The sequence below is a fragment of the Acinonyx jubatus genome, chromosome C1 (assembly GCF_027475565.1).
Source record: "Acinonyx jubatus isolate Ajub_Pintada_27869175 chromosome C1, VMU_Ajub_asm_v1.0, whole genome shotgun sequence".
Classification (NCBI taxonomy): Eukaryota; Metazoa; Chordata; class Mammalia; order Carnivora; family Felidae; genus Acinonyx; species Acinonyx jubatus.
In genome coordinates this window covers 20054167-20066738 of record NC_069381.1, presented here as the reverse complement: position 1 = coordinate 20066738, position 12572 = coordinate 20054167, and the positions used below count along the sequence as shown (strand labels likewise).

General features: G+C 56.3%; 1 protein-coding gene across 1 annotated transcript in view; it reads left to right on the top strand.

The window, feature by feature from the left end:
• SLC9A1 (solute carrier family 9 member A1) overlaps positions 1 to 11401 on the top strand; it is a 47829-nt gene extending 36428 nt beyond the window's left edge. Inside the window, exons 3-12 of the mRNA XM_015075071.3 lie at positions 1748 to 1998; positions 2893 to 3110; positions 4323 to 4525; positions 6043 to 6132; positions 6614 to 6684; positions 6804 to 6977; positions 7214 to 7328; positions 7464 to 7565; positions 8770 to 8842; positions 9504 to 11401. Of these exons, the coding sequence (XP_014930557.2) occupies positions 1748 to 1998; positions 2893 to 3110; positions 4323 to 4525; positions 6043 to 6132; positions 6614 to 6684; positions 6804 to 6977; positions 7214 to 7328; positions 7464 to 7565; positions 8770 to 8842; positions 9504 to 9841 (1635 nt within the window). The 3' untranslated portion in view covers positions 9842 to 11401. The remainder of the gene's footprint in view (positions 1 to 1747; positions 1999 to 2892; positions 3111 to 4322; positions 4526 to 6042; positions 6133 to 6613; positions 6685 to 6803; positions 6978 to 7213; positions 7329 to 7463; positions 7566 to 8769; positions 8843 to 9503) is intronic.
• Positions 11402 to 12572: the final 1171 nt, after the last annotated feature.

Genomic DNA, 12572 nt, shown 5'->3' with positions numbered 1-12572 from the left:
TCTGAATATGTATTTGCCTCATCTGATCCACACAGAAACTCCGGGAGGTTGGCACTGTAACTATCCCGTTTTTCCAAGTGAGGAAACTGAGATACTGAGAGGTTAAGGAGCTCATCCAGGGTCATGTTAGCTGATAAATGAGGTAGCTGGGGTTCAGATCTACACAGTCGGAGCCCTGAGCCCACACACTTACCACTATGCTACACTGCCTCTCTAGTCTATAGCCGGGTGGGAGAGGAGGACCTCGCCCTTCACCTGCCCCACTGGCCCAGGTAGTGCACTGTGAGGACCCATGAACCTCCTCAGGCCAGGAGTGAGTTTAGGTAGCCGAGGGCTAAGAATGCACCTGCTGTCCACTGCGGGAGCCCTGCCTGTCTCCCAGACAGCTATGGTCCAGGCAGCACTGCAGACTGGACAGTGCTCGGCATCTCCCCTTCCGTCTGCCCCAAGTCAGACCCTTTCTGGAGCTCTGGCCACAAACGTGAGTGCCCTGTTCCCAACATTAAAGCTGAAGGCTCCCCCTGAGTCCCATGGTCTCAGGCTTTTGCCCTGGAACAGGTCACCACTCCTACCCAGGCCTCCTTGTCTCTAGGTACTGGGGGCTTTGGAGAGTCCCCTTTCAGTAACCCTCAGGTCCTTTTCTCTCTCCCTCAGCACCCCCAGGCCTGGAAACTCCAGCTGGTTTCCTGGCACAGCTGTCTAGGAGAAGGCCTGGTAGCCAGGGAGCTGGCACCTGAGTGGGGGTGGATCTTCAGAGCTGTACCTGCTGGGGAGGGCCTGCCCACTGCTGTCAGGGAGCAAGTTCTGGGCCTGGCTTTGCTGATGGGGTCTGGGGGCCCTGTGTCAAGTCGCTCCACCACTGTGGGCTTCAGTTGAGCAAAGGAGTGGGCATCCTTGGCTCGCTTACCTCATGAGGCTGCTGTGTGTCAAGCAGGGTGACCGTTGTCCAAGGGCTTTACAATATATGAAGTCCCATTTAAACATCTGACGATAGCATTACAGTGACTGTTTCTTTCCCAGTCCAGGAGGTGGGGAAGCCTTAGAAAGCCTCTAGTTCCATAGTATCTGAATTTGGCCGTTCACGGTAACCCCCTGAAGAGCTTGTTGAGTAGAGATTTCTGGGCCCCACCTCCAGAGAATCCAAGGCGGGTATGGCCTGCCTGTGTATATTTTCAGAAATTTTCACAGGTTAAGAAGTCCTGTTCTAGTTCATGGTCTGAATTCTCCCTGATTTATGCTGAAGAAGAGACTGAAATCCAGACAGGGACATGACCTGCCCAAGGTCAGACAGTGAGAGAGGCCCCTTAGTGCCAGGAATAGCTAACACTGTGATAGGCATGGTCCTGGGCACTTTGCCTTTATTAAGTAGTTTAGTCCTCACAATAGTCCTGTAAGGTTGGTACTGTAATCCCATTTTATGGCTAGGAAGATTGCAGCACAGGGAGACAGTAATCTGCCCCATGCACACAGCTAGGGCACGGCAGAGCCACTGTTCAACCCAGACAGTTTGGGTTCAGAGTTTGTGCTCTTGATCAGCACGGCATGCTGCCTGCCGGAAGCGAGGCCCTCGAGCCCCTGGCCCAGTGGTTTGGACCACCTGCTTGGCACTAGCGTGTCTCCACTATCACATGGCCTCTTCTTGTGGCCGTGGTCAGTGGAAGGCACATGATCACCCTTGGGTGGACCCCAGAGAGCTGGAGGGCCAGGGCCCTGCCCTCCTGCCAACCACCCTGCACGTCCTCCCCAGGTCCTGTATCATCTCTTTGAGGAGTTTGCAAACTACGACCGAGTGGGCATCGTGGACATCGTCCTTGGCTTCCTGAGCTTCTTCGTGGTGTCCCTGGGCGGGGTGTTTGTGGGTGTGGTCTACGGGGTCATTGCAGCCTTCACGTCCCGATTCACCTCCCACATCCGTGTCATCGAGCCGCTCTTCGTCTTCCTCTACAGCTACATGGCCTACCTATCAGCCGAGCTCTTCCACCTGTCGGGTATCATGGCGTGAGTCTGGGCATGGCATGGGGGGGGGGGGGCGGCCTGCCAACACAAGGGAGCTCCCCAGTGCCCAGCCTCCAGCTCCAGGGATAAGATTCATGCACCAGGCTCCAGGTCCTGGGACTGCCCTGGGAAGCACTGAGTTTAAAGTTTTGGAAAGCGTCAGCCCTGCTACTTCTTCCCTTCATTGGCCTCCAAGGGGGTTCCTTGGTTGTAGCTAGACAAAGGCTCCTGCATTCACTGTGCCCTTCTGTAGCCCTAGCGAGAAGGCTTGGGGCCTCCATTGCTGTGAGGAGTCATAGAGGTCCTGAGGCCTCAGCTGGGCCTTGAAGTCAGGGTAAGGTGGAGAAGCAGTGAGGTGTGCCCGGTAGAGCAGGACATTGGAAGTGGAGAGGCCGGGTTGGATCACAGGATTCAGGGTGACCTTGAGGAGGCCAGGCCAGCAGGAGCAGAGCTCAGGTATGGACCCCAGGCCAGGACAGCTTGGCCAGCTACTGTGGAGACCCCCATCTGTGAGGGTAATAAACCAAGGCCACAGACATGTGTAATTGACTCCTGTTAGGCAGAGAGGCAGCACGGCCTTGGGGAGGAGGCACAGGCCTGGGAGTCGGGCAGACCTCGGTTTGCATCTTAGCTCTGCCACTCACTGGCTGGGTAACAGTGGAAGGGTGAAGTGTCTCTTAACTCTCAGGTCCCTCAGCTGAAAAATGCAAAAACATGACGGTGTCTGAGGGTTGAGTGAGAGGATTGAGCTGGAAAAGTCACGTGAAGCCCACCGTGAGTGCCTGACCCGTCAGAGGAGCTCAGTAAATGGGTATCGCTCAGCCTCCCTGGCAGTGGAAGGGCTTTGGGAAGGTGCAGCTCGCCTGAACCCCGAACTCTGCTCTTTTCTGACCCCAGACTCATTGCCTCGGGAGTGGTGATGCGCCCCTACGTGGAGGCCAACATCTCCCACAAGTCCCACACGACCATCAAATATTTCCTGAAGATGTGGAGCAGTGTCAGTGAGACCCTCATCTTTATCTTCCTCGGCGTCTCCACGGTGGCTGGCTCCCACCACTGGAACTGGACCTTTGTCATCAGCACCCTGCTCTTCTGCCTCATCGCCCGAGTGCTGGGTGAGGTCCTGGGCTGGAGCCGGGTGGAGGTGTGTGTGCGAGCGTGCGCGGTGGGGGCAGGGGGTCGGCTGGGGGGGAAGGAAGGGTGCCCTGTGTGGAGAGCCCCTGCTTGGCTGTGCAGCAGGTGCTCCCCTGCCCCTCTCTGCCATGCTGAGACCACGATGGGTCCTCGAGAGGAGCCCATGCTCACGGTGAGTCTGTGACCTCTGGGAAGACGGTTGTGTGTGAGTGCACAGAGGGGCCTCGGGGAGCCTGTGCCACAGAGCTTGGGTTTGTGAATGTTTTCTGCGTGGTCCTGTGGCGCCGATGACTCAAGCCTTGGAAAGCTGAGGACGGCTCCTCCAAACCTGGCCGCGCCGCCAGCCCAGGGCCACACCCAGGGACCAGGCTTCCAGTCCTTGGGTCCTGCTTATACTTTCCAGACACGCCTCACCTCAGAGACTGTATCACTTCCCCCTCTGGGTCTCACTCACCTTTCCTCTGAGACTAGGTCTTTGGTCCCCAAGCCTGACTGGGTATCACATCCACTCGGTGCACTGTTCTAAATCCCCTTTCTTCCAGGGCCTCATCCTCCAGAGATTCTGGTTCTGTGCTTGAGGTTGCATCCAAGTCTCTGCATTTAAAAAACAAAAAAACCCAAAATACCCACAACGTTTTAGGGGCACCTGGGTGGTTCAGTCAGTTGAGTGTCCACCTTTGGTTCAGGTCATGCGTGATCTTGCAGTTCTTGAGTTCGAGCCCGGCATTGGGCTCTGAGCTGTCAGTACAGCTGGAGCCTGCTTCAGATTCTGTGTCTCCCTCTCTCTGCCCCTCCCCCACTTGCACTCCGTCTCTCTCTCTCTAAAAAATAAAGAAGCATAAAAAAAAAAGGAAATTAAGAAAACTTTTTTATTATGGAAAATTTGAAGCACACAGAAAATTTGAGCCCATGAACCCATTATAATTAATAGATACCAACATGTGGCCACCCTTGTTTCAGCTCTTCTCCCATCCCCCTTCTGACATCCAGCCACCGGAGGCCTTGTGATATCTCTAAAGCACATCCAGGTTGGGAAACCCTCTGAGGGATCCACCCAGCTGTTGGCTGAGGGACCCAGGAAATGAGCGCACTGGGTGGGTGTACTTGCGGAGGCTTCCTCCAGACAGAGCGGTTGCGGGGAAGCCAGGAGGGACTGGGGACAGTTTGACACTCTTCCTGCCCTTCCCTGGCAGGTGTGCTGGGCCTGACCTGGTTCATCAACAAGTTCCGAATTGTGAAGCTGACCCCCAAGGACCAGTTCATCATTGCCTACGGAGGCCTGCGAGGGGCCATCGCCTTCTCCTTGGGCTACCTCCTGGACAAGAAGCACTTCCCCATGTGTGACCTGTTCCTCACTGCCATCATCACTGTCATCTTCTTCACCGTCTTTGTGCAGGTGCTGGACAGGGTGGAGCAGCCCTGCCTGGGGACCCTGGGTCTGCCAGTGAGAGGGGGCCACACGTTCTAGTTCACTGATAACTTGCTGTGCAATCTTGGGCAAGCCACTCCCCCTTTCTGGGCCTCATTTTCCTTAATTGTGAAGGGGGAATTATGATAGTGAGCAACCGATCAGAAAGTAGAGCAGCCAGAATGCTGCCTAACTTAGTTAGAGATCCAGACAGCATTGAGAGAAGTGGGTGCAGTCAGCAGGCCCACAGGCTCTTTACAGGGCTTTGGGGAAGTGATTTAATGTCCTAGGATCTCAGTTTCTGCGCCTGTAAAATGGGATAATCATAGCACAACGAGGGGAGCTAGAAAGGTTGTTGAGTTGGGCAGCAGGAGGTCTGGAGTCAGCCCGAGCTGTGCTGCCCCTGTGTGACCCTGGGAAAGACCCTCCTCCCTTTTCTGGGTTCACTTCCCCATCTGTGAAGTGAGGGCATCAGCTTAGATGATCCCAGAGTCCTTCCAGCCTTGCTGGTCAGTATTTTCTGTGCATTTAAATGAACCTGGCTTAGCTGAGAGTCCCCCCAAACCCCTCAGAATCCCCAAGGAAACCCAGCCTGGATGGCGGAAATTTGCTCCACCTTACCTGACCTGTGACTTTGGGCAAGTGAGAAATGGTCTGTCTAGGCCTCCATTTCTATCCCCTCTGTCTTTCCTAGATATAAATCGTGGCAAAGCCTTAGCTGGGAGACAGCATTGCCTTCTCAAAAGAAAAAGATATGGCGGCATCCTCCTGGGGCTAGACTTACCTTCTGTCCTTAATAAGGATAGGGGGCTGCCTCCTTCACCCGCTTGCCCTGTTTCCATCTTCAAAAATATTTTATGACCTTAACTTTGCAGTTGTATATGGTAATGGTTTACCAAGCCCATTTTCAATGAAGTCAGCATTGAGGGAGGGCCTTCCTGCTTGGGTCTGAATCCAGCTTTACTACTCCTGTGAGACCTTAGAAAGTTACTTACCCTCTATGTCAGTTTCCTCGTCTGTAAAATGGGGACAATGGAAAGATCTACCTCTTAGGGTCATTGTGGGTATTCACGAACTAATACTAGTAAATCACAGCTGGCTCTGGCACCTGGCAAACATGCAGTTAAATTTGCTGTCACTCTTACTAGGTTATCAGTGGCAGTCCTGTGAGGGAGGCAGAGCAGAAGTAGTTTTCCCTATCAGCCAGGCCTGACTTCTCTGGGGTTGCAAAGTATGTCTGTGGCGGAGCCCACATTTGAACCCAGGCCCTCCAACCCCTTGCCCAGGCTAAGGGAGTCATTCCCCTGGATGGGCTCGTGTCTTCAGGAAGAAACAGCCCTTAAGGACCTGCCTTTATACGATGGCTGGCACGGAGGTTGGGAGATTGGGGACTTCAGAGCAGAGGGCATACCAGCCTCAGGAGCTCTGCAGGTGGGGGCAGGGGAGGTTGGGCCTCCCTGCCAGGGTAGCAGAACTGGAGTGCCTGACACCTACCTACCCCCCAGGGCATGACCATTCGGCCCCTGGTAGACCTGTTGGCTGTGAAGAAAAAGCAAGAAACAAAGCGTTCTATCAACGAGGAAATCCACACACAGGTACTGGAAGCTGGGCCTTGGCGCTCGGTTGCAAAAGGCTCAGGGAGCTGGGGAGCAGCCAGGCCTCATGTCCGTTGCCTCACTCAGCTCCTTCCTCCCTCATCCCAGTGTTGGGTCATCCTTCAGCCCCTTGAGGTCACCATATTGTGCCATAGGCAGGTGTGGTGTGGGCAGCCAGGAGTGCCAGGAGGGGGGGGGTCATGCTATCTCTACCTCTACTGGGAACCTATTGCAGGCATTGGGCACAGGTGGTTTCAGGGAAGGGGGCTCAGCCAGGCCCCAGAGGCAGAGGGTTTGAGGTGCCATGGGTTCAGGATGAGTGAGGTGTTGGTGCCACCTCCTGGCTGCTCCTGGAACTACAGGGCTGGGCTGAGCAGAGCTACACTAGAGTGGAAGGTGGGGGTGGGGGGGGGCCATTCAGAAGTCTCCTTAGGGAAGGAGCCCAGTAGTGAGGCTTGACCTGGCCCTGGGCCCATTTCAGTTCCTGGACCACCTTCTGACAGGCATCGAGGACATCTGTGGCCACTACGGCCACCACCACTGGAAGGACAAGTAGGTGGCAGGCCTGGTGGGCGGGGAGGGGCAGGTGAGGGTCTCCCCGGGCCCTGGGTGTCATCCCACCCTGAGGAACTGGCTCCACGCATCTCCTCCCTCCTCCCCCCTCCCGCCAGGCTCAACCGGTTTAACAAGAAGTATGTGAAGAAGTGTCTGATAGCCGGGGAGCGCTCCAAGGAGCCACAGCTCATCGCCTTCTACCACAAGATGGAGATGAAGCAGGCCATTGAGCTGGTGGAGAGCGGTGGCATGGGCAAGATCCCTTCTGCTGTCTCCACTGTCTCCATGCAGTGAGTGCCCATGGCCGATGCTGGCAGCTTCTGCACGCACACCAACCTGGCAGGCCGCCGGGGGGTGGGGGGCAGGCCCCTCTGTTGTCCAAGCAGGGTGGGTGAGAGGGCTGCAGGGCCACAGTGAGGACCACCCCCACCCCCAGGCCATCCCCTGGGTGACCTCCTGGCCCGGACCCTGCACTCCAGGGTCACAGGAGTTCTCCCGGGGACCTAACCTGTGCCCTGTTGTCCAGGAACATCCACCCCAAGTCCCTGCCTGCCGAGCGCATCCTGCCAGCTCTGTCCAAGGACAAGGAGGAGGAGATTCGCAAAATCCTGAGGAACAACTTGCAGAAGACCAGGCAGCGGGTGAGGGGCTGCTCCCTGCCTGGTGCCCTTACAGCAGAGGAGTCTCTCTGCTCCAGCCCTGCCCCACACGTGCCCAGACGCCCCCTGGCTCCTCCAGGCCCAGCTTCTAGTGCCTGACGGCTGTTCCTCCCACAGCTGCGGTCCTACAACAGACACACACTGGTGGCAGATCCCTATGAGGAGGCCTGGAACCAGATGCTGCTGCGCAGACAGAAGGCCCGGCAACTAGAGCAGAAGGTGCGTCTAGGACTGGAGCTGGCTCCCGCCTTTCCGGGAGTCCGGGTTCTTCCCACACCCCCACCACCAAGCCCCTTTGAAGAGAGAGCCTCTGCAATCTGGGTTTTTTGGGGTTTTTTTTGGGGGGGGGCCTCCTCCACTTGTATTGAAGGCTGAGCCCCAGGGCAGGTTCCAGAAAGCTGCCTCTTCTTCCACTTCCTTCCCTCTCAGAGCAGCAAAGAGGCCATTGCTGTCTCATCATATCCTCAGACATCTGAGTCTATCCATGTGCTCTAACCCCTCATTTTCTTTTTTTTTTTCAACGTTTATTTATTTATTTTGAGAGAGAGAGATTGCATGCACACATGTGAGCAGGGAAGGGGCAGAGAGAGAGAGAGAGAGAGAGAGAGAGAGAGAGAGAGAGACAGAATCCCAAGCAGGCTCCACACTGTCAGAGCAGAGCCCAACACAGGGCTTGAAAGTATGAGAGACGGGCAGCTGGGTGGCTCGGTTGGTTAAGCGTCCGATTCCAGCTCAGGTCATGATCTTGCGGTTCATGGGTTCAAGCCCCACATTAGGCTCTGGGCTGACAGCTCAGAGCCTGGATCCTGCTTCAGATTCTGTGTCTCCCACCCCCACCCTTCTCTCTCTCTCTCTCTCTCTCTCTCTCTCTCTGCCCCTCCCCCTCTTGTGCTCTCCCTCTCTCTCAAAAATGAATAAATAGACATTAAAAAAATATATGAGAGAGATCAGGACTTGAGCTGAAATCAAGACTGAGCCGACTGAGCCACCCAGGTGTCCCTAGGATAGAACAAGGGCTTAAGGGAAGATAAGAACCTGAGTTCAGTCTAGACATATTGCACTGAGATACCTGAGGGCCATTTGGGGTCCAGTTCTCCTGAGCTGACTTTATGGACCTCAGGGGCGAGTGTGGACTGGAGTAGATAGAGACCAGGGCAGTGTCACTGTGTGAGAGGCAGGGCAGTTTAAGGCTGCTCAGGAGATTGCGTGGCCTGACCACAGGCTGGGCCAAGCCTTCAGGAACCCCTAAAGTGCCAGCACGGCCTCAGCGCTGGCAGAGGCAAGTGAAGAGCCTAGTGAGGAACTGCCAAAGAGGGAGCGAGCACCCGGGCACCAGCTCGCCAAAGGAGGGTGTGGCCATAGGCCTCAGGCGCCATCCAGAGGGGCTGCCCGCACTCACCCCAGTCTGCCCTCTCTCTGTCAGATCAACAACTACCTGACGGTGCCGGCCCACAAGCTGGACTCACCCACCATGTCGAGGGCCCGCATCGGCTCAGGTAAGGCAGAGTGCAGGGTGCCTGACGAGGGGCCTTGAGGTGGGGCACTCATTGCCAGTGTCTCCTGAAGATGAGGCTCTGACAGGAATGGGGCTCAGAGAACCGCTGGGGAGGACAGGCTACTCCCTCTGACCTCCTCCCAAGCCATGAGCTCCTTCTACATCAGATGGAGTTGGGGATCCCCCAAGGGGGCAGAAGAATGGCCCTGCTGTCCTCCCTAGGGACAGAGGTGCTTCATGTGGGGCTCACGGTGAGGACCGTGGAGGGGTTTGGTGCCTGGCGGTGAGGCAAGAAGGGTCTGCACCATTGGGATATCCCAACATGTGAGGGAAATGGCAGCGGACCTTCTCCCAGGCCTGGGCCCCAGGGGCAGGTGGTGACTCAGGAAGGGGCCCTAATCCTTGGTCTGAGGAGGGTCACCTGTGGGAGTCCCTGGTCTAAGGAGAGGGGCACAGTCTTACCTTTGGAGCCCCAGCCTGAAGGGAAGAGAAACCATCTGATAAGGGCTCACATGGAGCCATGTGGAGTAATCCTGAAACGTGGCAGCATTGCCATGCTCCTAGGAAGGTTCTGGGGGGGTTGCTGACCCACATCAAGGTGGAGCACACACCAGGCCAGACTCAGGGCAGAAGCCAACGTGTGCCTTGCTCTTGGTCCCCAGACCCCCTGGCCTATGAGCCGAAGGCCGATTTGCCTGTTATCACCATCGACCCAGCCTCCCCGCAGTCTCCCGAGTCTGTGGACCTGGTGAACGAGGAGCTGAAGGGCAAGGTCTTGGGGCTGAACCGGGATCCAGCGAGGGTGGTGGAGGAGGACGAGGAGGACGATGGGGGCATTGTGATGCGGACCAAGGAGCCCTCATCCCCAGGCACCGATGATGTCTTCACCCCTGGACCAAGTGACAGCCCCAGCTCCCAGAGGATACAGCGCTGCCTTAGTGACCCAGGTCCTCACCCTGAGCCTGGGGAGGGAGAGCCTTTCATCCCCAAGGGGCAGTAGCGCTGGAGTCAGTGGGCAGTGCCCATCCCACCACAGACTCTCCCACCAGAACAGGGGCTGCTGGGGGAGCTGGGGACTCCCCTCGTCCTTCCTGACCTGGATTGGCCCTGCCCCTCCCTTGACCGCATGGCAGCTGGGCCCACAGCCCCAACCGCAGCACGGCTTCCCCTGCCTCCTGGGAAGCGCCCTCCCTCCCACCAGAACTGCCTTCCCAATCCATTTGGCAGAACTGTTGGGCTGGGAGGCAGATTCTGCCCCTTCCTGATCCAGGCTGTCTCCCAAACCTGGCCCAGGGCCTCTGGGATTCCCAGCCCTCAGAGGCCTGCCTCCTGCTCCATCGCCCTTCTCATTCAAACCAATCTTAGTTCCTAACCAAAGAGCCTCTGGCTCAGTCTTGGTCCCACCTGGAAAGGGAAGGAGCCGAGACCTTTCTTGGCCTAGGCTGGGCCCTACATTAACAGTGGGAAGACTAGGGGACCAGGTATCTGACTGGGGTACGAATCAGTGACACACGGCAGGCCCACCCTCCTCCTGCTGGCTCTGTCACCTGGCCAGCCACCCTGACCTGTCTTCACTCAGAGCTGCAGGCTGAGGACATATCTGAGCTTCCCTGACTGGAGCTGGGGCACTTTGGACAGTGATGTGACTTAGCTTTCCAGACTGCTTCCCCAGGGACCACCAGACCCTTCAGGGGCTACTGTCAGGGGAGGAACTGTCAGGGGATCCAGAAAGTGCTGCCTTTTTATCTGTTTTGTCTGTTCACACTCCATGTATGATTCAGTTTGCACAGAGGGCATTCCTGTTTTTAAAACATTTTGAACACCCCTGATTGAACAGAGCTCTGGCCCCCCTACTCCAGAGCATTACCCCTCCTCGTTTGTGCCTGTCTGCCCAACACTCTCCCCCAGATCAGTCCTCTGCCTCCTGGGCTCTTAACTGTGGCCCCAAGGCTGTGATTTTAGAAGTGACCACACACACATCCCGATTCATGATTCTCTCTAACTCACTGATGCTGGGCCTCCTGGCACCTCCTTTGCTCTTGGGCCTGACCCTCAGTCCCTGCTGACCTGTTCTTTCTCTCATTCCCCCCACCCACCCCCTAGGCCCCTGGACCTCTTATGTGCCCCCAGACTCCCCCTCTTATGTGCACCGCACCCAGCTTGCTGTGGAGCCCAGCCCTTGGGGGAGAAGGCCTTCCCCCAGCATCTCCCACCCCACCAGGGCTGGTGGTGGGCAGAGTCCTGGGCCCTTAGGGGCCTTTGCTCACAGGCACACACTCCCACCCCCACTGCCACCATGGCCAGGCCCAGGCCTATTGGCGTCTGTCCTTCCCCAGGATTGTGCAATAGTCAGAGTGCCCCTCTTCCCAGCGGACTGGGCAGTGGGTGCTCATCTGTCCCCCTCCTCACCGTGCAAGTGCTGTTTTGGGCAGGAGTCCCCATGCAAGGGTGACATTGACAACCATGTTCAAAGCCACCACAGCTGCTGCCGCTCTGCTGCCTGTACAGAAGAAACCGAATCTTTTTCATATTCTAATAAACACGTGTGAGTTTTTATACAGTTGAGGGCTGCTTCCTAGGGACCAGGACTTTGGGAAGGAGGGTGGCCTGGCCTGGGCGCCTGAAGGACTTAGCTCAATGGCTAGCGCAGAGAAATGCCTAATCCGTGTCAGCAGCTGGTGGTGGTATTGCTGTGTGCCAGGCCCTGGAGATAACAGCAGTGGGCAAAGCAAGATGCTCCCTGCCCTCCGGAGCCTCCGGCCTCCTGAGGAGAGAGCACTATCCAGCAGACGTTCATGCAGACCACGAAAAACCCAGTGTGTTTGTGAATGACAGCAAGTGAAAGGGGGTCGGGAGTGGCAAGGAGGACTATCCTGAGTGATCTTAGGAAAGGACTAGAGAATAAGCTGAGATTGATCAGGTGATGAAAGTTTCAGAGAGTTCCTGAATATTCTAATTGGGAGCTGCACATGCGAAGACCTTAGGATCTGAGAAACGACCGGTTTGGCTGGGTCAGAGAGTGACAGGAAGGGAGGCAAAGATGGGACCTTGTAATCCTTGGCTAGATTTTGATTTATACATAAGGGAAGTGGGAAGGTTCTGGTACCTGTAAAGTGGGGACAGTAACGTGGATGAAAGTGCTCAGGTGTGTAAGGTTCAGCACTGTGCAGGGTGCCCAATGGGCTCAGTTCAGTGGAGGTTGGATCCCTGAGGTGCATTTCCAGGAGCTGACCACCAGAGGGCAGTGGGGCCTTGGCACACACCCCAGGCACCCTTGGAAGGTGGGCTGTCCAGGAAATCATCTTGTTTGCTTCGACTGGGAGTCAGGAGTGGTCAGTGCAAAGGGACTGTAGGGAAGGACCATGCCATCCGTTCCTGTGTCAATCGATGTCTCAACAAGAAACAGACGATACACCCAAAGGGATACTGAAGAGCCTTCAACTAAAGGATTCTTTACAGAGGTGTGGGAAGGGTTAAGGGAACCTACCAGGAATGGGGCCCAGGGGACTCACACTTCAGAAAGCCATTACAACCCCTAGACTCCCTCCCCCTAGGACAAGAAGAAGGAGCTGTTCCTAGAGGAGGGGGCCACCCTGCTGGAGCCACAGCCATAGGGAGCAGAGCAAAGCCCCTGCCAGACGGGGAAGCAGGGGATAAATATTCTGCTTTTGATCCTGCTGGTGCCTCCCCTTAGCCAAATCCATTAGGGAGCCAGAAGGGAAGGCACCTGA